The 25,115-nt window shown below is 47.4% G+C and overlaps 1 protein-coding gene across 3 annotated transcripts; it reads left to right on the forward strand.

Moving 5' to 3' along the window:
• Nucleotides 1–214: 214 nt before the first annotated feature.
• Nucleotides 215–24,431, forward strand: SMO (smoothened, frizzled class receptor). 3 transcript variants are annotated; one of them, XM_066262278.1, is made up of 12 exons: nucleotides 215–1,069; nucleotides 13,415–13,620; nucleotides 14,968–15,177; nucleotides 15,425–15,597; nucleotides 15,934–16,153; nucleotides 16,251–16,374; nucleotides 18,398–18,490; nucleotides 19,409–19,517; nucleotides 20,667–20,852; nucleotides 21,300–21,448; nucleotides 22,579–22,713; nucleotides 22,950–24,431. In XM_066262278.1, exons 1-12 carry the CDS (start codon nucleotides 748–750, stop codon nucleotides 23,375–23,377), a joined length of 2,355 nt encoding a protein of 784 aa, XP_066118375.1. In that variant the 5' UTR covers nucleotides 215–747; the 3' UTR covers nucleotides 23,378–24,431. The 3 variants fall into 3 exon arrangements, with proteins under 3 accessions (XP_066118375.1, XP_066118377.1, XP_066118378.1); XM_066262280.1 differs by having other exon boundaries at nucleotides 22,953–24,431; XM_066262281.1 differs by lacking the exon at nucleotides 14,968–15,177.
• Nucleotides 24,432–25,115: the final 684 nt, after the last annotated feature.

Consider the following 25,115-nt stretch of genomic DNA (forward strand, 5'->3'; position numbering starts at 1 on the left):
CAGCTAGGGGACACGATTTCAACCTATCTCTCGCTCCCGGGCGGCGGGCAGGGTCCCAGAGACCCCAGGCCTGGGCCCCTCTACGCACCAGGGTCGCTGAAGCTTGCGCTCCTCCTCTCTCTCATCTCCTCCCCTCTTCTTCCCTCCCTCCGCCAGTCCCTCCCCCTGCCGGGGCGGAGGGGCGGGCGGGGGCGGGGGGAGCGGGCTTGGCTCGACGAGGCCCGTGCATTCCAGAAAGCCTAGCGAGCTAGAGCAACAAAGGAGCCGGTAGTCGGCGGAGAGCAGTCAGGAGGCTGCGGCGCGCTAGAGCGAAGGTGGCGGCTGGCCCCCGAGCTGGCGCGGGGGCGGTGCCGGGGACCTATCCCACACCCCCGGCCCGTGCCTGGCCTCCGCCGCGGAGCCCGGAGGTGGTTTTTAATGGTGGGAGAGGGAATGGAATTGGAGATTGGGGGCCCAGGGGGCTCCCGGGGCTAAAGACAACTTGGATTGCCAAGGAAAGGGGTAGGGAGCTGTGCATCCCCGCCCGGGCCTCCGCCGCCCAACATGGGCCCCGGGTTCCAAAGTTTGCGAAGTTGGGCGCCGAGGGCCCGCGGCGCGTGGAGCATCTGGGGGAGCCCCGCACCGGACTCGCGGGGCGCACAGGTCGCCTGAGTCGCCTCCGCGGCCCCAAGGGTTGCGCGCGTGCTCGGGGGGCTCCGGGGAGCGGACGGGGGCGCCAGGGCTTCTGCTGAGTTGGCAGGTTTGGCCATGGCCGCTGCCCGCCTCGCACGGGGGCTGGAGTTCTTGCTTCTGGGGCTGCTGCTGCTGGGGGGCCTCGGCCGGGGGATGGCCTTGAGCGGGAACGCAACCGGGCCTGGGCCGCGGAGCGCGGGCGGGAGCGCCAGAAGGAGCGCGGTGGCAACTGGCCCTCCGCCGTTGCTGAGCCATTGCGGCCGGGCTGCCCCCTGCGAGCCGCTGCGCTACAACGTGTGCCTGGGCTCGGCGCTGCCCTACGAGGCCACCTCCACGCTGCTGGCCGGGGACTCGGACTCCCAGGAGGAAGCGCACGGCAAGCTGGTGCTCTGGTCCGGTAAGCGCGCGGGAGTCGGAGCCTAGGAACTGCAGTGGTGGGAGGTCGAGGACCCTAGGAGAGAAGAGGCTCGGGCCCGAGCTTTGGAGAGGGCGGGAGCTGCGCCGGGGTGAGCTGGAGGAACAGAGTGTGAAACTTTGGGGCAGGCTGAATGCAGGAGGGACCCTCGGTGATGAGGAAGGAGGGCGCGGAGGTTGAGGGAGAGGGTCACAAAGGGCCTGAACAGGGTGGGTAAGCAAAGGAGGAGAGGGCACTAGGGATCTGTGAGGAAGGGGCTCTGAGCCACAAAAGGAGACTTTTTTTAAAAGGAGGAGATGCTCCACCTAAGTGCCGCTCTGGAAGCTGGGTCCTCAGTGATTCAAGGAGTTGTTTAGACCTCGGAGAAGAGACCAGGAAATCGAGTTGGAGAGGAAAAAGGAAAGGATGTGGGTAGAAGATATAGACGTGGGGGTCCGGGGGTGAAAATTGAGTGAAATTTGTGAAGGATAAGAAACCCCCTGATGGTGAGTAATTAAAAGGTAACTAGAGCGGGGAGGGGGGGCACAAAGAAAACCAGATAGAAGGTGAGGGAAGACAATTTGACTTTGAGGATGGGGATGCAGCATAATTAAATGTCAAAATAACCTGGAGATGTTTTCTCTGAACATATGTACCCTGACTTATCAATGTCACCCCATTAAAATTAATAATAATAATAAAATTAATAAGGTAACCAGAAAGTTCCAGAAATATTGTTTGAGGAGACAGGAAGTTCAGAGAACTCTGATCTTATCTTATTTTCACTAGACATTTCACCATTTCTTTACCTGAAAAATGGGGACTCTGATTTTTGTCTGAGATTATGAAGGAATGAGACTATTCAAATGATTATTTGTGTGTTCTTTGGAGATTTGGGTCCTCAGGCTGGTCAAGGCTGGGGAAGGACACTTATGTCTGGGATGTTGAGAGCCTATGTATACTTCCATGGTGATCTGACGTCCAAGAGTCCTCACCTCAGGGTGGGATTGTGGTCTGGCCTGAAAATCTGCAGACAGAACCCAAACATGTCCTTCCTTAACAGTGTGGAGTGAATTATGTCCCCACCTGTCACTCTTCTGAGCTGGGGGCTTGAAGGGTGCTCAGGAAGAGAACTGGCCTTGTCACCCCTTGCTTTTGAATCCAGTGTGATTCAAAACTGACCTTGAAAAAAGAAAATAAGATAAAAAACCAGGAACAGACCTGGCAACCTCCTTTTGACAGACCTCCGGTGCCCCACATCTCAATTCTGCCAGGCTGCCCAAATCTCTCACCCTCACTCCGCCCTGGAAGCTGCTGGTGAACACCCTGATGGAGGATGTGTATGCAGTTGTCTGTCATTGTCAGCTTGGCCACTAGAGTTCTCAGAGTTTTTGAGGGATGTTGGACAAAGCCATATGGTTGCTGGCTTGGTGCAGATGCCAGATGAGGAACTTGGAGGATGTTGCTCACGGTGAAGCTTCATCCTTAGTGGATATCGGGTCATCATATTGGCAAAAACCATGTGCAATCAACAGTAGCTTTGAAAATTCCATAAATTACCATAACATCAGGTCTGTATAATTTTGCATATATGCTCTCTTTATGGTAATATGTTTATAGAAATGTCACAAATAGTAAGGTGCAGTATATAAGAAGGGGCATACATAGAAACTATCATTTTAGTCTTTAAAATTACATAAATGTAAAACAGAAGACTGAAAGAATAAAAAAGGAACTGAAAGATGTAAACAATATTTCTTTGAGTACAATCTGAAATAAGGCTTGAGTTTAGGAGCCAGCTGTATGGACAACCCAAATAAATCTCTCAGCACTAGAATCATTGTATGAGTTGCTCATACTGTGGGAGGATATTCTCTCTACTTATGTATTTTGCAGGGACCAGTGGTTGAATTCTCCTAAGTTACATGCATATGTGATGCTGCTCTTCTGCCATTACCATCAAATCAAGGAGGAAGGGTATGAACCTCTTCCAGCCCCTACTCCTGAGAGCAGGTGCTGAGTAGGCAGAAGTGGTTTTGGCAGGAAAGTTTAGAAGTTAGAACCATCTGTGGGCTGTGCAGGTTCAAACCTCACTAGCTGTGTCTCTGGTGGGGCAGGTTCCTACAGAGATGCCAGCATGAAGCCCCCAGATCCTTAGGTCACTCTGAGCTCTGCTCTGCTGCCACCCGTCATCCCTCAGCTCAGTCTCATTCCCATGTGTGTTCCGGTTGCTCTATTTCTGCTTTGGGTTCTTCCGTGGGATGTTCTATAAAGTAGGGCCAGAGCAGGTGCTGGTACGAGCTGAGTCAGTGAGTGGGTAGAGTGAACTTGAATTAAGAGTGAGAATCCAGACAGGCCGTCAGCTGAGAATTGTGGCCAGGGGCCAGTGATTGGTCCTGTCCTGAGTCAGTGGTCTTGATTTGGCATTAGATATGGTCATTGTCACCTGGCTCTTGGAGGTATTTTTGTGGGTGAAGGATGAAGATGCTCTAGATTGTCTTCACCTGTAAACTTTTTGAAAGTAAGGACTTGTTCTTCACTTTTTTTCTGAGAGCCTCTGAGTTGAGTACACACCCTCCCCCAAGTCATTGAATTCATTTGGGTGGAGGGTACTGGCTACATCCCGGATCAGGTTCTGGGGCATATAGAGATGAAGAATGCAGACATGAGCCCTGCCATGAAGAGGAAGACAGACATACAGGCTTTAGCAATACATGTGAAAAGTATTGTGACAAAGTAGGCTGCTGAAGGAACACAGAGGACTTTATGGAACAGGATAAGACACCTGTACCCCAGAAGAACTGACATTTACCCCATGACCTGAGAAATAAGTAGGAATTACCTGGGCTGAGGAAGGGTTGGGTAGGAAGGGATAGAAAAGGAAATAATGTGCACAAAGGGGAAGTGGTGTGAGGGCTTCATACTTTTAAGGAAGTTTCAGAATTTTAGTAGAGCTGGATCAAAGCAAATGAGAGATAGAATTATAAGAGATAAGACGTAGATATTTAGACAATAAAGGGATTCATCCCCCATATTAAGAAGTTTGGGCCCTGGCTGGGTGGTTCAGCAGATAAAACGTCATCCTGATGCACCAAGGTTGCAGGTTCAATCCCCCCTCAGGGCATGTATGAGAAACAGTGAGTGCACAACTGCATGGAACAACTAAGTGGAACAATGAGTGATGCCTCTCTCTCTCTCTCTACCTCCCTCCCTCCCTCCCTCCCTCCCTTTCTCCATCTCTCTTGCTGTTTCCCTGTTTCCCCCTCCCTTCCTTTTGCTCTCTCTCAATCAATGGAAAATGGAAAAAAAATTAATTTGTATGTTGTCCAAAAGATGATATGGAGCCATTGAAGACTTTTAAACAAGAGAGAGAAGTAATCATATTTGTGTTTAAAAAAGATCCATGAAGAAGCCATGGTTGGACATAAAACCTGGAGGCTGGTTGCTAGTTTAGGGGATGATTGAAGGAGTCCAAGTGAGAGATGATGGCAGTCAGGACTGGGTAACAGGCTGTCCGGAGTGACAGGTCCAAGTTCAGAGCTAGAACCGATGGGACTTGCCGGTGAGTTGGATGGAGGGCCAGAGAATGCTAAGGAGTATGTTTAGAAGAAAGCATGGATTCAGTTTTGGCCATGTGAATTAGAGGTGTTTATTGGATGTCTGTGTGGTAGGTCCCAGCAGATCTGGACTAGGATTTGCTGAACAAAAGTGGCCACTACGTGTTTTTTTGGTCCAGACTACTGAGCCTTTGGAAGCATGCTGTTGAGCAAAGAATTTCAGGTAGGGCCAATTTCTAGGTTTGTATAGAACTCAGGTCTCTTCTATATCTTTCAAAACTCTCTTGACTTGAGCTTCTTTAGGCCTTCAGCATCTTCCCCATTATAACTTGAAATGCCTCTTCTCAGGCATTCCAGGTTGACCAGACAAACATAATACTAGTTCATGGTCCACCTTTGGTGAAATCTGGTTTGGTGAATGGGGCAAGAGAGCAGAGAGGCCAGAGGCTGGCGAAGGAAATAGGTCCCTGAGAGCTGGCACGTAGGCTCTTTGACCACTGCTGTGCTCTGTGTGTGCTCAGGGGTGGTGTGTGGCGCTGTCACCGGCTGGGGCAGCCAGTAGGAAAGAGCCAGAGAAGCTGGAAGGAATTTTCATTTGCCTCTCAGACATCAGTTAAGAAATGGGAGGAGGTTGGTGATGGTGATGGTGAGTTATTTGCAGGGTCAGATCAGGAAGAATTTCCTTAGAGCTGTTCCCAAACCTGGTTGGCTGATAATTTTTTAAAATGCTTATTTTATTGATTTTGAAAGAGAGGAAAGGAGAGAAAGAGAGAGACAGGAACATGGATCTGTTCCTGTATGTGCCATGATTGGTAATCAAACTGGCAATCTCTGAGCTTCACCAACTATGTTCTAACCAACTGAGCTATTAGCCAAGCCTTGCTTCAGATTTTTAACTTTTTAATTGTGAGATATAGCTTGTATACAGTAAGTGCATAAAACACAGAGGTACTAAATAATAGATAATTTCAAAGTGTCTCCTGACTTGAGAACTAGACCATGATGGGGCTCCCAGAAGCTCTCCCTGTCTTTTCCAATCACATCCCCCTCCCTCCTCTTTTAGAAGTAAGCACTACCCTGATTTTTTTATAATAGTTTTCTTCCTCCTCTATAGTTTTACCATCTAGTTTTGGAATCCCTAAACAGTACTATATTTCAATTTTGCATATTTTTGAACTTTATGCAATGGAACGGTGCTGTATGTATTCTTTCATGTCTTATTTCTTTTGCTCTACATTATTTTGTAAGATTCATGTTATCGCAGCTCATTTTTTCTTTGTTAAATAGTATTCCATTGTAGAGTAAATTAAAATTTATTTATCCATTTCCTTGGCCTTTAAGTTATCCTCAGTTTGGGGCCACTGGGAATGCCATTGCTATAAGTGTTCTTTTATGTATATCCAGGTGCATTTGGGCCAAGATTATCTAGGTATGTACTTAAAGAAAACAGGACATGCATACCTACAACTTTACTAGATAATAACAAACAAGTTTCTTTTATAAGTGAGAGGAGAGGAGAGAGAGACAGACTCCCATATGCATCCTGACTGGGATCTACCCAGCAACCCCCGTCTGGGGCCAATGCTCTGCCCATTTGGGGTCTCTGGCAACCGAGTTATTTTTAGCTTCTGAGGCAGAGGCTTGAGGGAGCCATCCTCAGCACCTGGGGTTGATGTGCTTGTGCTCAAATTAGTTGAGCAATGGCTGCAGGAGAGAAAGAGAGTCAGAGAAAAGGGGGAGGGGAAGAGGGTAGAATAGATACACACACCTCTCCTGTGTGCCCTGACCAAGAATTGAACCCAGGACTTCCACATGTTGGGTCAACACTCTACCACTGAGCCAGTCAGCCAGGGCCAACAAACAGTTTTCCAAAGTAGTTGTACCAACTTACACTCCCAGTAGCCCTATAGAATAGTCACCATTGCTCCACATGATTCCTGATCCTTGATATTGTCTGCCTTTAAGCTTGCCAAACTGGTGGATACATTGTGGTATGTATTTGTGGTTCTAATTTGCATTTCCCTGATTACTAATGAGGTTAGGTACCGTAAATTATTTACTTGCCATTGGAGTTCTTCTTTTTGTGAGTGTCTGTACAAATCTTTGGCTTATTTTTCTATAGGGCCGGCTATCATTTTTATAAGATTTGTAAGAGATATTCATGGATATGAGTCCTTTCTTGGTTGAATGTATTGAAAATATTTTCTATTCTGTGGCTTGCCTATTCATTTGCATTGCCTTTTGTTGACCAGAAGTTCTAAACTTTTTTTTTCAAATGTGTCCATTGAGAAACTTCTCCTGTTCCCAACCCTTTTGTCCCAGGAAGTTCTAAACTTTAAGGTAGCCAATTATCAAACTTTTTATGAGTACTGTTTATTGTGTCTTATTTTTTTTTTTAATTTTTTTAAAGACTTTATTCATTATAGAGAGGAGAGAGAGAGAGAGAGAGAGAGAGAGAAGGGGGGAGGAGCAGGAAGCATCAACTCCCATATGTGCCTTGACCAGGCAAGCCCAGAGTTTTGAACTGGCAACCTCAGTGTTTCCAGGTTGATGCTTTATCCACTGCGCCACCACAGGTCGGGCATTGTGTCTTATTTTAAAACATCCTTTCATACTACAAAATCACGAATTTATTCTTTTATGTTATTTTCTCAAAATTTGATAGATTTTCCTTTTATTTTAGGCATATACATCACCTGGAGTTGGTTTTTTTTAGAACTCTAATTTCATATACAGTATAGTGTTAACATCGTTTGTTAAAGAGAATATCCTTTCTCCACTGTTCTGCCATAAATCAACTGTCAAACTATATATATATATTGTTGTCTGACTTGTGGTGGCACAGTGGATAAACCTGGAACACTGAGGTTGCCGGTTCGAAACCCTGGGCTTGCCTGGTCAAGGCACTTACGGGAGTTGATGCTTCTTCCTGCTCCTTCCCCCTTGTTTTTTTCCTCTCTCTTTATAAATGAATAAACAAAATCTTTCAAATAAAAAATATATATTTATTTCTAGGATCTTCTATTTTATAGGGGCCTACTTGTCTATCCCTTGCCAATACCACACCAGCTTAATTATATCTTTACAGTGTGGTTCTGCCCCTTCTTTGAGCTATGAACCTATTTGATGATTTGGTAAAACCTGTGGGCCCCTTCTCAGTATAACATTTTTAAATTCATAAAGTAAAACATATAGAATTGAAAAGAAGCATTTAGTATTATGAAGGAAATGAATTATATTGAAATACAGTTATCACGTATTTTAAAAGTTTGTGATCTAATATATATGTGCTTCTTTAGTAATACACTATAAGATACAGCGTGAGTTTAATCACTATAATAACAAGGTGGTGATGAGTGACAATATTTTGAGATATCTGCAACAAAAACACCTGATTTCCATTTATGACCGAGCCACAGGCATTGGTAACATTATTGTGGTATGTTGTTCACATTTATAACTGAAGGAAATGCTAAATTTTAGTTAGATGTAATTTTTTTTCCCATCCAAGTTCATGGATCCCTAAATTCTCTCCAAGAATCCTTTGTGAACTTGAGGCTGAGAACCTCTACTTTATAGTACAGCAGCAGCTAATAGAAAGTCTAGGCTATTCTTGATCCTTTGTGCTTTAATGTAAAAATAATTGTTGATGGTTTTAATAGCAATAACATTGAGTGTATAGATTAATTTGAAAAAATACATCTTTTCACTATTGAGTATTCTAGTTATTTCATTATATATTTCTATTTAGATCTTTTATTTTCTCAATATTTTTACAGGGTTTTTTTGCCGGGAGTTCTTAAATATTATTTGTTAGATTTATTCCTAAATACTTGATAATTTTTATGCTATTATAAATGATCCCTTTAATATTTTTTTCTGTTTGTTGCTGGTATATACAAGTACAAGTGATTTTGAATCCAGTAAACTAGCTAAACTCATTCTACACACATAGTTATCTCATTTGTGAATGAGTTTGTTCTCTCTTTTCAAGCCATATATATTTTTAAATGTTTATCGCCTTGCTGTACTACTCAAAGTCTCCAGTACATTGTTAAATAGTAGTGGTAGGTAGCAGCATCCTTCATCCTTGACTTTTTTGTATTCTAAAGAGAAAGATTTTCTACTTTTCACTATTAAATATGGTGTTTGGTGTAAGTTTCATTGTAGTTGCATTTTATCAGATTAAGGAAGTTTTCTTCTATTCCTCATTTGCCAATTATCTTTTATTATTGATGTATGTTGATTTTATCAACTACTTCTGCATTGATTGAGACGATCATATGATTTTCTTCTTTAGTCTATGAATGTAGTAAATTACATTGATTACATTTTCTAATGTTAACCCAACCTTAGAACAATGGTTTTCAATTTGACTGCTCATCAGGATCACATAAAGAAAAAGTTTTTTTCAAAGTTTAAATTGTGGCAAATGTAATTTTAAAATACTGTGAATGTAGAAAAATGTGTCCTGCCCTGGCCGGTTGGCTCAGTGGTAGAGCATCGGCCCAGCGTGTGGAAGTCGTGGGTTTGATTCCTGGCCAGGGCACACAGGAGAAGCACCCATCTGCTTCTCCACCCTTCCCCCCCTCTCCTTTCTCTCTATCTCTCTCTTCCCCTCCCGCAGCCAAGGCTCCATTGGAGCAAAGATGGCCCGGGCGCTGGGGATGCCTCCTTGGCCTCTGCTCCAGGCGCTGGAGTGGCTCTGGTCACAGCAGAGCAACGCCCCGGAGGGGGAGAGCATCGCCCCCTGGTGGGCAGAGCGGTCACCCCTGGTGGGCGTGCCGGGTGGATCCCGGTTGGGCGCATGCGGGAGTCTGTCTGACTGTCTCTCCCCATTTCCAGCTTCAGAAAAATACAAAAAAAAAAAAAAAAAAAGAAAGAAAGAAAGAAAGAAAAAGAAAGAAAAATGTGTCCTATTTTTGTTTCATATTTTATTAAAATTTAAGAATAAAACAACACAGATTAAGTGGATTTCCCCTTCCTGTTAGCAATCTTATTTGCTTCTCTTTGTTGGAAAGCTTCCCTCATCTCAGTAATTTGCATATGTATTTTTAAACTTAATTACTTTAAAGAGTAGGTAGTATGCACACAAAACGTGAATCTTTCCACTTGTGTTCCCAGCTACCCATTTCCCCCGTGTCCTTAGTTTTTTTATTCCCGCAAACTGTGGTAGCATGCTCTCGGGGCTGTTCTCCACTCAACTACATCCATTTAACAAGATGTATTGGAGATAGTTCCATTTCAATGCAAATAGTTCAACCCTGAATAGTGTCCTATTATATTGATGTATGATATTTTTTTAGCTGGTCTCCTATTGATGGATGTGCATTCAGGTTGTTTTTACTCTTTTGCTGTTACAAGCAATACTGCAATGAATAGTCTTATAAATTATCTTTGTGAACATGTGAAGTGGAATCGCTAGTATAAAATTGTGATAGATTATGCCAAATAGTCTCCACAAGTATTTACTAATTTTTATTCCTACTAAAAATATACAAAAGTGCCAGTTTTTCCCACACTCTTGCCAAGACAGCATTTTTAAGTACGTATTTTGATTTTTCTCACTATAAAGTTTAAAAAATTGTATCGCATAATTTTATTTCACATTTATTTTATTAAGAGTGAGATTGAGTATCTCTGTGTTTATTTTTAGAGAGAGGAAGGGAAAGGGAGAGAGAGAGAGAGACATCAGTTTGTTGTTACATTTATTTATTTATTCATTGGTTGATTCTTGTATGTGCCCTAACTGGGAATTGAACCCACAACCTTGGCTTATCAGGACAATGCTCTAACGGTTAGAGTCTAACCAACTGAACGACCTGGCCAGGGCGAGCATCTAAGGCCATTTGTATTTTCTCTGATCTGTTCTATTTGTCTTTTGCCCTTTTTTTCCTTAGGTTTATACATTTCTTAATGATGTGGAACAGCTTTATGCACATAGGAAATTAGCTCTTTACCTGTAATATGTATGAAATATATTTTTTCAGTGTGTTGCTTTTTTTATATATATATATATTTTAAAGACTTTATTTATTCATTTTAGAGAGGAGAGAAGGAGGAGAGAGAGAGAGAGAGAGAGAGAGAGAGGAAGGGAGGAGCAGGAAGCATCAACTCCCATATATGCCTTGACCAGGTAATCCCAGGGTTTTGAACCGGCGACCTCAGCATTCCAGGTCGACGCTTTAATCCACTGCGCCACCACAGGTCAGGCAGTGTGTTGCTTTTTTAATGATTTTGTTTAAATCTTTTATTTCATAGCTTCTGGGTTTTGTGTCATAATCAGGAAACCTCCACTCCAAGGTTTCAAAAAACATTTCTCATCTTTTCATCTAGTACTTTAATTTTTTAAAATAGTGCAATTATTTTGCTTCATCTAGATTTTATTTTTATTTATGAAATGAGATAAGGGTCCTACTTATTTTTTACCTAGATGGCTTCTCTATTGTCATTTAAGGTATAGTTAATAATATGTCTTTTTCTTGGGAAATTTATTTTTAAAGAATGAAACAATATTTAAAATGAGAAAAACTAAAAACAACAAGTTACACATTTTTAACATTGTTAATTACCACGAATATCACAAAATCCTGAAAAAAATAACATAATACAGGGGGTCCTTGGGTTATAACACAGTTCCATTCCTACGACAGTAACATAAACCAAATTTTGGTGTAAGTTGAAACATACCCTAGCCTAAGTCAACTATCCTCACACAGTTGTAAAATCATAATCTACATGAAAGCACAACTAAGCCACAGAAAAATGAAAAGGACATAAATATACTGTACTGTACTGTAGTAATAGAAAAAAATGACAAACGAGTAAGCCAAAAAGAAACACTCATGTCTCAATAATTAAAAGTTTTTATGGGAGCGAGCATCATAAACTTGAACGTTGGATGTTGAGGCTGTCATAACCCGAGGACCACCTGTATTTTTATTAATCAACTGCCTGCGGCTCCTTTAGACTACATTTTACTCTAGTGAGCACCCGCACAATTTTAATAAACAGCCAGTAAAATTCACTTTATTTTTAGTTTAAACAAACACAGAATCAGATAACCAGCCACTACATTTAAGACAGAGAAAAACCACACTACCCCCAAATAGTCCCTCTTGCTGCCCCTTTTGTAGGCAAACCCTCCTCCTACCCAACCAACACCTGGCTCCCACTGTTGTGTTCTCCACCCACACCCACTCAGAATTTCTGAGAGTGGATTCTCCATCCAGAGTGATAAGGGTTCCCCAAATTATTCCAATTTGAGTCAGGTCTGGGTACTGTTGCCCGAGATCACTGCATCTTAAGTGACAAGAACTTGCTCTGTGCCCCCAGAACAAGCTGAACCACAGTGAGAGCTGAGTGGTCAGAAGCCTCAGATAGGTTATAATAATAGCTAACATTTCCCAAGTGCTTACTATATGACAGGTACTGTGCTAAGCAGTTAACTTATCTTATATTTCACAATAGTTCCACAAGGTAAATGTATCGTTTCCATTTCACAGATGAGGAAACTGAGGCTAGAGATTAAGTAATTTGCCCAAGATCACACAGCCAGGAAATGATAGAGCCAAGACTGAGCCCAGGCAGGCTAGTTGCAGTGTCCACAGAGCCGGATTAAGATCAGTTGAAGCCCCGGGCACAGAAGAAAATATTGGGCCCCTTAAACTTGCTGTTATTAGAAAGAAGTGTAAAGTTGGGGTTTTGCGGGGCCCTTCAGAAGTTGGGGCCCAGGGCGCGTGCCCGGGGTGCCTGCCGTTAATTCTGCCTCTGAGTGTCCGTGCTCCTTACCCCCCGTCCCCCAAAAAGAGCAGCTACCCTCCTACCCCCATGATACCCCAGCCCAGCTCTGTGGCCAGCACCCATGCCGACTCTCGTGTCCTCAGAAGCTTCTCCTAATTCACCTTCTTGTTTGGGAAATAGGTGTTGCTGAAGCAAGGAAGATTCAGGAGGGGCGAAGGGGGCAGAATGCTGAGTGAGCCCAGCCACTGGGGCATCTGTTTCTGTCTTGCTGACACCCCCTCCCTCCCTCTGCACTGGACACAGCCTCCTCTGTTCCTCTCCACCCGATTTCCTGTTTCCTCCTCTGGCCTTGGAGTACCTGGCTCCCCTGACTACCTCTTCTTGCTCCCACCTGTTCTCTATCTCACCTCATCTTGGTAAGAGGACCAGCGGGCCTGGGATCTTGGCAAGGGGAAGAATTCTCCTGGATCTGGAGTATGGCCCTGTGAGGGGTGGGTTCCATGACCCTTCTTCCCCCTGGAAAAGGCTTGTAGCAGGTTTTTAAAATGATTCTGAAAAGGGAAAATCAACCTGGGGTTCTCAGCCAGAGGTGCTCATACTCCAGCAGGACATTTGGAAATGGGGGCTGTTCTATAAAACTTTAACTGAATTCTCTAGTATCTGATAGAAATAGAACATGAGTAGCATCCCAGGAAGTTCCTCTTCAGGTTCTCTTCTAGTCACCACCCCTGAATAGGGCTTGGCAGGGAGTACTTTTGGTTGTCTCAGTGACTTGTGGGTTCTATCGGCATTTATTGGGCAGGGTCCTGCAATGCTAAATGCCCCTAAATACCCTGCAATACATAAGGCAGTCCTGCAGCACAGAGAACCGACCTGTCCAAATGCCCTGTTGAGAAATACCTTTCCCAACAGCTCCAAACAGTAACGGTCCACAGTGAGGCCAGGAGAGATGCCTTTGGCCTGGGGAACAGGGAGAGCAGCTGTGTCTGTAGGTCTGCGTGAGGAGGGGTCTTCACTGCAATGTGTCCTCCCTGTCATCACCCCCCAGGCCTCCGGAATGCCCCCCGTTGCTGGGCAGTGATCCAGCCCCTGCTGTGTGCTGTGTACATGCCCAAGTGTGAGAACGACCGGGTGGAGCTGCCCAGCCGCACCCTCTGCCAAGCCACGCGAGGCCCCTGTGCCATCGTGGAGAGGGAGCGGGGCTGGCCTGACTTCCTGCGCTGCACCCCCGACCACTTCCCTGAGGGCTGCCCGGTGAGTGTTCTGTGGGGTCAAGGCCTATGCTCTGGGGGCTGGTCAGTAGGTATAAGGGAGGGCCTGGCAAGAGATGACACAGGGGAACCCATGGCCTTCTCTCCTGGAAGCAGAGGGGTCAGTTGAGGCCCCGGGCGCAGAAGAAAATATTGTGCCCTTAAAAAAAAGAGAGAGAGAAAAAAATACATGTTAACCATATTTTTAAATAAATAAAAAATATTATGTACTATTAATGTTAAAATTGCACATATGAAACCAAACTTGGTGTCATTAGAGAAAAGTGTAAAGTTGGGGGTTTGGCAGGGCCCTTCAGAAGTCAGGGCTAGGAGCACGGTGAGCCCGCCGTTAAATCCGCCTCTGCTTGGGGGACTGAGGACCTCAACTCTTCAGTCTTGGGGTCAACAGGTCACAAACCCAAACTGAAGCTTGTTGGCTTGACCCACCTGTCACGAATTATCTTTTCATTTTTTTTAATGAAAGATAACTGTTCAACAAATATTTTTTGAGCACCAACTCTGTCAGGTGTTAGGGAGTTATAGGAGTCACAGATGGCAGGAACCTATCCTGAGGACATTTGTCATGTATGTATGGAGTCAAGGCACAGGGAAACAGCCAGAGACACCAAGATGAGATGTTGTTCTATTTAGTTCTGCAGTGAAGGAGAGCTCATCAGTGATAATAATAATGATGCTAATAACACTACTTATTGTTTACCAGCTCCCAAATACTATTATAGCATCTCACATCTATTTATTCATTTATCCCGTAAGTCCCACCATGAAGCAGGTGTGTGTACTATATGCTTTGAGTTGGCTCTGATTTCTGGTGACTGTGAATGAGCGATGTCCATAGTGTCCCGTCCTCAGCAGCCCTGCTCTGCTGCTATAGTCTGATGCCTGTGGCTTCTTTTATGGAGTCAGTCCATCTCATGCTTGGGCTTCCCTTTTCCTGCTGACTTCTATTTTTCCCAGCATTAATGTCTTTTCCAAAGACTCCTGCCTTCTCTGATCTGCCACAAGCAGGACAGCTTCAGTTTTGTCATTTTCACCACCAGTGATGTTTCAGATTTGATTTGCTCCAGAACCCACTTGTTCGTCTGTCTGGTGGTCCAGGGTGTCCACAGAGCTCCCCTCTGACACCATATTTCAAATTTCTTTTTTTTTTTTTGCTGTCTTATAAATGGGGAAACTGAGGTAACAGAAGCCAAATCATTTGCTGCAGAGTGTCTCCAGTGTCTGTGCCCTGAGCCACTCTGCCATGCCACCCTTGTGTCCCTTATTGAACTGGGGGGTTGCCCCTGAGCCTCCCGCTGCCATTTGCACTGTCTTTCTCCTTCCCTTGCACCAGAATGAGGTGCAGAACATCAAGTTCAACAGTTCGGGCCAGTGTGAGGCTCCCTTGGTTCGGACCGACAACCCCAAGAGCTGGTACGAGGACGTGGAGGGCTGCGGGATCCAGTGCCAGAACCCGCTCTTCACAGAGGCTGAGCACCAGGACATGCACAGCTACATCGCCGCCTTCGGGGCTGTCACTGGCCTCTGCACGCTCTTCACCCTGGTCAGCCGAGGGCAGGCCCGCACGCGGAAGGGTCAGGGGAAGTGGGTGCCCGGGGCACTCAGCCTGTGAAGTGTGAAGGGACCTGGACTGTCAATGAGAGGAGCTGGGCTCTGGGGCCGAGAGGGAGGTGGGGAGAGGAGGACTTAGCACAGGTCCCTGGGTAAGAGTCCTAAGAGGGGTTCTAAGGGTGTCTGCAGCAGCAGAATAACCCCAACCTGATGGAACGGACCCCACTTCTCTCTCCTAGGCCACTTTTGTGGCTGACTGGCGGAATTCGAATCGCTACCCTGCCGTTATCCTTTTCTACGTCAATGCATGTTTCTTCGTGGGCAGCATCGGCTGGCTGGCCCAGTTCATGGACGGTGCTCGCCGGGAGATCGTCTGCCGTGCAGATGGCACCATGCGGCTTGGGGAGCCCACGTAGGTGCCTTGGGGGCCCAGAGAGGAGGAGAGGAAGGCTGAAATGTGTGTTTACCACAAAAGGGAAAGGTTGGCCTCGAATCTGAGATTCCAGGGTAGGATTCAGCTCTGCCTTGTTGCATCCAAGGTCTCCAGCATTAGGACCTTGGTTGTTTGTATCTGTTCAAATGGGCATCTTCTGCATCCTCTTCAAATCTGACTGGGTTCTGCCTCCGAGTCCTGACTCCTAGGGAACCTCTCTAGACCTTAAAGCGAAGGGTCTGGAGACAGGGTGGAGACAGTGGTAGAGGGAGTACAGAATGACCTCCCCAGGTGACACCCCACATGTCTACATAGCTCCAACGAGACCCTGTCCTGCGTCATCATCTTTGTCATTGTGTACTATGCGCTGATGGCCGGTGTCGTCTGGTTTGTGGTCCTCACCTATGCCTGGCACACCTCCTTCAAAGCCCTGGGCACCACCTACCAGCCACTGTCCGGCAAGACCTCCTACTTCCACCTGCTCACGTGGTCACTCCCTTTTGTCCTCACTGTGGCGATCCTCGCTGTGGCCCAGGTATGGTAACTGGTAGGAGGCTGGGGTCCTGAGTGGGGTGGACGTGGGTGAGGGGGCCATTGAGCAAATCTGTCCCTCACACCCCTTTCTGCTGTAGGTGGATGGGGACTCTGTGAGCGGCATCTGTTTTGTGGGCTACAAGAACTACCGATACCGTGCTGGCTTCGTGCTGGCCCCAATTGGCCTGGTGCTCATTGTAGGAGGTTACTTCCTCATCCGAGGTGAGTGAGGACCAGACCAGGACGAGGGCAACATGTGGCCTGGGGAGCCCACGTAGGTGTCTTGGGGGCCCAGAAGGGAGGGGAGGAAGGCTGAAATGTGTGTTTATTGCAAAAGGGAAAGGCTGGACTTGAATCTGAGGTTTCAGGGTAGGATTCAGCTCTGCCTTGTTGCATCCAAAGTCTAGGGCAGGGGTCCCCAAACTTTTTACACAGGGGGCCAGTTCACTGTCCCTCAGACTGTTGGAGGGCCAGACTATAAAAAAAACTATGAATAAATCCCTATGCACACTGCACATATCTTATTTTAAAGTAAAAAAACAAAACGGGAACAAATACAATATTTAAAATAAAGAACAAGTAAATTTAAATCAAACTGACCAGTATTTCAATGGGAACTATGCTCCTCTCACTGACCACCAATGAAAGAGGTGCCCCTTCCGGAAGTGCGGTGGGGGCCGGATAAATGGCCTCAGGGGGCCACATGCAGCCCATGGGCCGTAGTTTGGGGACCTCTGATCTAGGGCAACAAAATACACTGAGCACCAGCTTTGTGGAAGTAAGCGCTATCCACTGCCCACTAGGCTGCCTTTGCAGTGGGACCTCAGCCAGGTCACACCGGGTCTTGGTGCTAAGTGGTGCCCCCTCTAGCCACTTGGTATGAGAACATACCTTTGTGTTGGCCAGAAGATGCACCCGTTTTTTCAGAGCCATGATCCATGGCTCACAGCTTATTGAATGGAACCTGGGCTGGTTCCAACATCTCTTCAGCCCTTGACTAGGTGCATGTGTGTAGTGGGTAACCTACCCTATCCACGTGGACCGATGTGGGGCCTTCAGTCTAGTGTGCCCACACTAAGCTTACAACTACTCTCACTCTTCGGGAGCTTGGTTTCTCATCTCCCTCCTGCCCACCTACACACGCACAGTTTTCACAACATGTACAGATTCTCTGTTCCCTAATTTCCCTCTCAATCTGCCACCTTCACAATAAGCCTCCATATCTTCCTAGCTCATTTTGTTGCAATTTTTTTTTTGTAAATTGCAGTTCCCTCCCTCTGCAGAAGGCCATCCTTCTGTTCAGCCCACCTCTTTTCCCTTTTTGGCAGTCTGGGCCTCTGATTTATGTTTTGTATCCATGCTGTACTGTTTGGTAGCCACTTGCCACCTGCGTTGAAACTAGTCCAGATTGACATGTGTCATAAGTGTAAAATACACACTGAATTTCAAAGACATAGCACACTTATCAATTAGCTGTAATATGGATTACACATTGAAATAATATAAAACAGTGGTATACTGTTTATCAAATATATTGAAGTTAGTTTCACTTGTGTCTTTTTATTCTCAAGGTGGCTTATAGAAAATTTAAGATTATGTGCGTGGTTTATATTATATACTGCTCATAAAAATTAGAGGATCAGAGAATGTGCAGATACTCCAGTACTTTCAGCCTTTTGTATAGGGCGTTTTCACCAATGAAATAAAAGTTGGTTTTGCATCTCATTTGCATAATCACACAACTGTCTGACTTGTTTGCTTTTCTGATGTTCTTGTTTAATAAAAAAAATCAAATGTTTCTTTTTTTTATTGCTTCATATTAATTTTGAAATATCCCCTCATTTTTGTGAGCAGTATATTTCTGTTGGATGGCATTTTTCCCAAGTCTCTTTATTTTGGGGGGGGGGGCTCGTCCGGGATATCCCAAGTCTCTTTTTATACTGTTTGTAGTTAGAGGAGCTTTGACCTGGCTGCATTACTCAGGGGCAGCCAGGCTGGAACCAAGGTGCCTTTTCTCTCGCCTCTACTGGCCATCTGTGCTCTGCCGCAGTCTTTTCTGTCCATGACCCAACTGCCACCAGCTGTGCTCCATTTCTCCAGTGTCTCCAGTTCCCCAAGCTTGACACCAGCACAGGAATAATCAGACCCGGACTCCAGGGCCATGAGAGTCTCCCCTGCCACACACACCCCTATCCCAGGAGAGTGGCTTCACCCCACTAATGTCTGAGGTCTCCCTTCTGTCCAGGGGTCATGACTCTGTTCTCCATCAAGAGCAACCACCCCGGGCTGCTGAGCGAGAAGGCTGCCAGCAAGATCAATGAGACCATGCTGCGGCTAGGTGAGTGGGGCCCCAGGCCCTTGGCCCAAGGTACTGTCCAGCCCAATGCTGCACCCTCCTGGGGCTGTGGGACCTACAGGATAGGGTCTTGGGGGATGCAGTAAGCCAGTGGCACAAGTTAGCAGTCATGGGGCAAGACAAGGCTGGGGTGTGTGTGTTTGTGTGTGTTCTGGTGGTGGTGGCAGTAGTGGTGGTAGTGGTTGTGGTAGCTACTTAAAAGAAGGGGACCTTTGGCCTGACCTGTGGTGGCGTAGTGGATAAAGCGTCAACCTGGAAATGCTGAGGTCGCCAGTTCGAAACCCTGGGCTTGCCTGGTCAAGGCACATATGGGAGTTGATGCTTCCCGCTCTCCCTCCTTTCTCTCTCTCTCTCTCCTCTCTCTTTCCCTCTCTCTCTCCTTTCTAAAATGAATAAATAAAAAAAAATTAAAAAAAAAAAAAAAAAAAAAAAAGCCTGACCTGTGGTAGCACAGTGGATAAAGCATTGACCTGGAAATGCTGAGGTCGCTGGTTTGAAACCCTGGGCTTGCCTGGTCAAGGCACATATGGGAGTTGATGCTTCCAGCTCCTCTCTCTCTGTCTCTCTCTGTCCCTCTCTGTCTCCTCTCTAAAATGAATAAATAAAGTAAAAAATTTAAAAAAAAAAAAAAAAAAAAGAAGGGGACCTTCTTAGGTGGAAGAATTCAAGTTCATGCCAAGACTGCTTCCGCACACCCACTTCCCTCCCACTGAGGCCTCCCGCAGCTGCCTTAAGTGCCCTCCATGCCTTATTTTGGAGACTCCAGTTCTTGAACTGAGCCAGCATGAATTCACCCAGATTCAGCTGTCTTTCAGGCCCCAGTGGGTCAAACACCCTCCTCCCGCAGCTGCTCCCACACCTGGGATTGGTAACATCCTGCCCGCCCCTGGCCCTCCACAGGCATCTTTGGCTTCCTGGCCTTCGGCTTCGTGCTCATCACCTTCAGCTGCCACTTCTATGACTTCTTCAACCAGGCTGAGTGGGAGCGCAGCTTCCGGGACTACGTGTTGTAAGTGCAGGGCAGGGGCCTGGGGCAACTGCAAGGGGAGCAGGAGACAGGACTAAAGGGTCAGCCTTCCTGTGCTGTCCTTTGGGGGGTCTGCCCATCTTGTTCTGGGCACCCAAGATGTCCGTTGGTTTCTGATTTGCCAACATAGCAAACAGCCTTCAAGCTGCTTAACTCCGCACCCCCATGGCTGTTTGGCTGATGCACTTGTAAATGTTAAAAAGCCATCTTGCCTGACCTGTGGTCGCGCAGTGGATAAGGCATTGACCTGAAACACTGAGGTTGCCGGTTCAAAACCCTGGGCTTGCCCAGTCAAGACACATATGGGAGTTGATGCTTCCTGCTCCTCCCCCCCTTCTCTCTCTTCTCTCTCTTCTCTCTAAAATAAATAAAATTTTTAAAAAGCCAACTTGTGGGCCCTGGCCAGGTAGGTTTTTTTGGTGAGAGCATTGTCCCAATACACTGGTTCAAGTCCCGGTCAGGGCACATACAAGAATCAACCAATTAATACATAAATAACTGAAACAACAAGTCTGTGTTTCTCTCTCTTCCTCTCCCTCCCTTCCTCTTTCTCTTAAAAAAAAAAACAAAAAACACCAAAAAATTGTTTTTAATGTATTAAATGCCATCTTGTGTTTTGGCTTCTCTAACCAACTCTATTGGCCACAAAAGTTGCTTTCTCCAATGCTCACAAACTTTTGCAGAGCTTACTGGAGAGCCCTGCACAGCAGTAGTTACCTCTCTATGATGAGTCAACAGCCTGTTTAATGCCTGCTGGTTTGCCTATGCTTTTTGTGTCACAGTGAGGATGAGTCTGAGCGAAGCATCTCAGCTGTTGACGGCAGTGCAGCACCTACCGACACCAGAAACAACAGTTAAAATGCATACTAGTCCCTGTCAACTGCTTTGGATTTCTTCAAGGCTCTAGCTTGCAGTCTGGAACACTCTAAACCATGCCACTGCCTGGGTCTCTCCCCAGGTTTTGATTTAATTGTCTGAGGTGTGGCCCAGACATCAGTAGTTATTAAAAACTCCCAGGTGACTCTAATGAGCACCCAGGCTTCCAAATCAGTGCTGTGGGGCTTAGTGATTGTCTGGATATCCACCCAGGAGACTCAGAAAGCCTCACCTGTCTACCACCCCTCCCCATAGGTGCCAGGCTAATGTAACTATCGGGCTGCCCACCAAGAAACCCATCCCTGACTGTGAGATCAAGAATCGACCCAGCCTCTTGGTGGAAAAGATCAACCTGTTTGCCATGTTTGGAACCGGCATTGCTATGAGCACCTGGGTCTGGACCAAGGCTACGCTGCTCATCTGGAGACGCACCTGGTGCAGGTGGGGTCAGCAGCCAGCCCATTCTGACTCCACAACCTTACAACCTACGTGTCCCCATCATTAGGCTTTGTGTGGTCCCATGTCTCCCAGCACAGCCTTGGGCAGATGTGATTTCTAAGGGTCTGTGTGGAGCTCTCTAAAGCCAACTTTTCTGTGGCTCACCACTGCCCCCTGGTGACAACTCCTGTCCTTGGGAGCACCTTCTAGGTCTAAGCCTGCTGCCAGAACCTTTTAAGAGTGGAGTGATTTGAGAACAGAGCACACAGGAGACCTGCATTCCAGACCCCCTTCTTTGCAGAGTAGGCCTCTACTTCTCAGAGTCCTTGAGGGACTCGAGGCCTTCTGGAGGCTCTTTCCCTAGAGGGGGTGGATTTGCTGGTCTTTCACTAGATTTGATGGAAGTGGCTGCCCCTCCACTTACCCTTTTCCACCCCTGATGCTCTCAAGGTTGACAGGACAGAGTGATGATGAGCCCAAACGCATCAAGAAGAGCAAGATGATTGCCAAGGCCTTCTCCAAGAGGCGTGAGCTGCTGCAGAACCCAGGCCAGGAGCTCTCCTTCAGCATGCACACTGTCTCCCACGATGGGCCTGTGGGTAAGCTTCAACCTTCTCCTCCCCTGGGGCTGCTTAACACCTGTAGCACCAGGCCTCATCCCCTCCCAGCTGGTATGGAGGGGCCCATTCTCTCCCAGCTGGTATGGACATGTGGATGGTTTGGAGGGCTGTGAGGATACAGCGCTTCCTCCTCTCCTCCCATTCTTTTCCAGGCCTCTTCCCATCCCCAGTGACTCTCCCCTCTCTGTTTCTGCCCTGGGATCGATAGTTTGGGTTCCCAGAGGACTCATCTCCCTACCCTTTCAATCCTGTCTTCTCCAGCTGTTCTCCCTGGGCTCGAATGAGTCAGGCTTTCAGGAACTGCATTTCTGGCCTCTAATGAAGTCCCACGCTTGCTCTGGGTGCCCACGATGTCAGTTGCTCTGTAATTTGGGAATGGGTAGAGATTACCGTGATTACCAGGGTGGATTTTCTATGTGAGGTGGAGTGGGAATCATGGGCTGGGGGAAGGTGAATGGTGCTGAATAAGGGAGACGTGCTTGACTGCAAGGGACTGGGCAGTCAGGATTTCATATCCTGTCCTTGCTGGGTAGCTCAGTTGGTGAGAATATTGTCTTGATACGCCAAGGTTGAGGGTTTGATTCCTGGTCAGGGCACATAAGAGAATCAACCAATGAATGCATAATAAGTGGAACAATAAATCGATGCCTCTCTTTTCTCCCTTTACACACTCTCTAAAATTAATACAAATTAAAAATAAATAAAAATAGTCTGACCAGGCGGTGGCGCAGTGGATAGAGCATCGGACTACAATGCCGAGAACCCAGGTTCGAGACCCCGAGGTTGCCAGCTTGAGCGCGGGCTCATCTGGTTTGAGCAAAAAGCTCACCAGCTTGGACCCAAGGTCGCTGGCTCGAGCAAGGGGTTACTCGGTCTGCTGAAGGTCTGTGGTCAAGGCACATATGAGAAAGCAATCAATGAACAACTAAGGTGTCGCAATGCGCAACGGAAAACTAATGATTGATGCTTCTCATCTCTCCGTTCCTGTCTGTCTGTCCCTGTCTATCCCTCTCTCTGACTCTCTCTCTGTCTCTGTAATAAAAATAAATAAATAAATAAAAATAAATAAATAAATAAAGATTTCTTATCCTCTCCCTCCATCCCCATAGCGGGTTTGGCCTTTGACCTCAATGAGCCCTCAGCTGATGTGTCCTCTGCCTGGGCCCAGCACGTCACCAAGATGGTGGCTCGAAGAGGAGCCATACTGCCCCAGGATGTGTCTGTCACCCCTGTGGCAACTCCAGGTATGGGGTTCAGGTTTCTGTAGGAAGGTGGGGGACAAAGAGGCTGTGGGTTCCCAGGACTGCAGGATCAGGGGCTGCCAGAAGGCGAGGGGGGAGGAAAGGCTGGGGAAGACCTAAGTGTGGGGCTGAGGCCCAGAGGTCTAGAGTCATGGGTCCCAGAGCTCAAATTGGGGGTCTGAGAAGAGAAGGGGGATGTGCACAGTCGGATGCCAGGCTCATGTTCTCACTCCCGTCAGCAGTGCCCCCAGAGGAAAAAGCCAACCTGTGGCTGGTTGAGGCAGAGATCTCCCCAGAGCTGGAGAAGCGCCTGGGCTCTAAGAAGAAGCAGAGGAAGAGGAAGAAGGAGGTGTGCCCACTGGTGCCCCCACGAAACACTCACCACCCTGCTCCTGCCAGCGCTGTTCCTCGGCTGCCGCAGCTGCCGCGACAGAAATGCCTGGTGGCCACCGGAGCCTGGGGGGCTGGGGAGTCGTGCCGACAGAGAGCCTGGACCCTGGTCTCCAACCCCTTCTGTCCAGAGCCCAGTACCCTGCAGGACCCGTTTCTTCCCAATGCTCCAGCCCCCACAGCCTGGGCTGAGGGCCGCTGGCAGGGACTAGGGCCCATTCACTCCCGCACCAACCTGATGGAGGCGGAGCTCATGGATGCAGACTCAGACTTCTGAGCCAGGAGAGCAGGACCTGGGACAATAAATAGGAACAAGTGATGCTCTTCTTCCTCCCTGAGAGTGCTGCCCAAGATGTCATCTTCCAGAGAACCTGAGGGCCCAGCGCCCTCAGAGGGGTTCTGTCTGTCTGGCTCACGGCAGACCCGTGGGAAAGAGCCCTCAGAAGTCCGGGTGGGCCTCACCCCGGCAACAGCCCTATGCTCCAAGGCCCTTGTTTCTGCCCCACTAGCTGGCATCTGGCTGGTAGCCCCAGTCTACAACAAGGTTGTGGGGTGTGCAGAGTTTCTGGAGGGGCGGTGATGGTGGAGGTAGGAGTGACAGTACCTGGTGTGGGCTGTGGTGGCCAGGGAGGCAGCCACGCCCATGTCTAGCAGATGAGAACTGACTGTTTTTTTCCGTACTAATGGCTGCCCTTTCCTGGCACCCTCAGACCAAAAGTGTTTATTGTGCGGTTAGCCCTTTGTATAAATGCGAACAGGATTCCCTTCTCTCTTGTCCAGGTGGTTGTGGGGCTGGGAGGGCCTACTCCCATAGGGGCTATAACCTCCGGTCACAGATATCCAGCTGGCCCCGCCCAGGCCAGTAACCCAGCCCATGTCCTGCACCCTCCTTCCATTACCCATATCTATTCAACCGGGCCAATCTCATCCTGTTTCCTTTTTGTTGATTAGGACCCAAACTGCAGCCCTCTTCATCCCCCCTACCCCCCACCCCCCACCCCATGTTCCTGGGCTCCACCTCCAAGAAAGAGACTGGATCAGCCTTAGAGCCCAGCATGGTGCAGAAGCAGCAAGCAGTGGGAACCTCTGGGTTTCTGAGACACGCTGTCTCTTCTGACTTGAGGGGCTACCCTGGGAAGCTGCTGGAGCTTCGAGCAGGCAGGAAAGCATCCTTCAGCTCCCATAACTGGTGGGTGCAGAGCCTTCTGATCTATAGGCCCCATCTATGTCCCCAGGGCCCCAGTGTCAAGAACCAGGCAGCAGGAAGCCTTAGATGCTGGCTGGGTTCCAGATCAGAGGATAAGGATGGGGGAAGAAACAAACAGTAAATAAAAGGGTTTTGTATAAACTCTGGGTGTGCTTCGTTTCCATTGGCCCCCGTCTCCAGCTAACTGTTTACGTGGACCCGATCTCATTTGTCTTCCATCAGGCTATTCTGAAAGGCCAAGAGCTTGGTGCTAACGAGGTCATGACTGACAGATGTTTGGCTGAGGTCAGCTTACTGTACTGGCCGTCCTTCCTGACCAGTTGGTTCTGTATGGACAAAAACTCTTCTGTGGCCATAGCTGCCTCACTGATTTTAGTGATTAAGAACACACAGCCTGCCCCTGGAGTGAGGAGGAAGCATGCATTCCCCTGCCTGCTAGTGTAGATGAGTGTGGCTCCTTGTGGCAATCTTGGGCCCCACCTCTGGGGGCCTCTTGCTTTCTACAAGGGATGTCAGGGGGACCAAGTGCATTCTGTTGAATAGCTTCCTTCCCTGGGCAATCAGTCAAAGAAAGTCAGGCTTCGCTCAGGGGAGTTGACTCTACTTCCTCTGAAAAGATGTCAGTAGAAAACTGGGAACTGGGTTGCAAGGACTCGGGACCATGTGGAAAGTAGATCTGTGGAAGAAAGGGGGTGATACAACTGGGAGGTGTTGTGGAGTACTGACCAGACTTGTTTGGGGAGTGGCTCATGTGATGGGGACTAAGCATTTTGCCCAGAGCTGAATTGCTGGGAGAGGGGAACTAACT

This window comes from Saccopteryx bilineata, chromosome 2 (assembly GCF_036850765.1).
Source record: "Saccopteryx bilineata isolate mSacBil1 chromosome 2, mSacBil1_pri_phased_curated, whole genome shotgun sequence".
NCBI lineage: Eukaryota > Metazoa > Chordata > Mammalia > Chiroptera > Emballonuridae > Saccopteryx > Saccopteryx bilineata.

What these genes read in the sequence shown, in the direction of transcription:
- SMO (XM_066262278.1), top strand. Translation starts at nt 748, where the DNA reads ATGGCCGCTGCCCGCCTCGCACGGGGGCTGGAGTTCTTGCTTCTGGGG. An exon ending in ACTTCCCTGAGGGCTGCCCG is followed by an intron (nt 13,621 to 14,967) that starts GTGAGTGTTCTG and finishes CCCTTGCACCAG; the next exon opens with AATGAGGTGCAGAACATCAA. An exon ending in TGGAGACGCACCTGGTGCAG is followed by an intron (nt 20,853 to 21,299) that starts GTGGGGTCAGCA and finishes GATGCTCTCAAG; the next exon opens with GTTGACAGGACAGAGTGATG.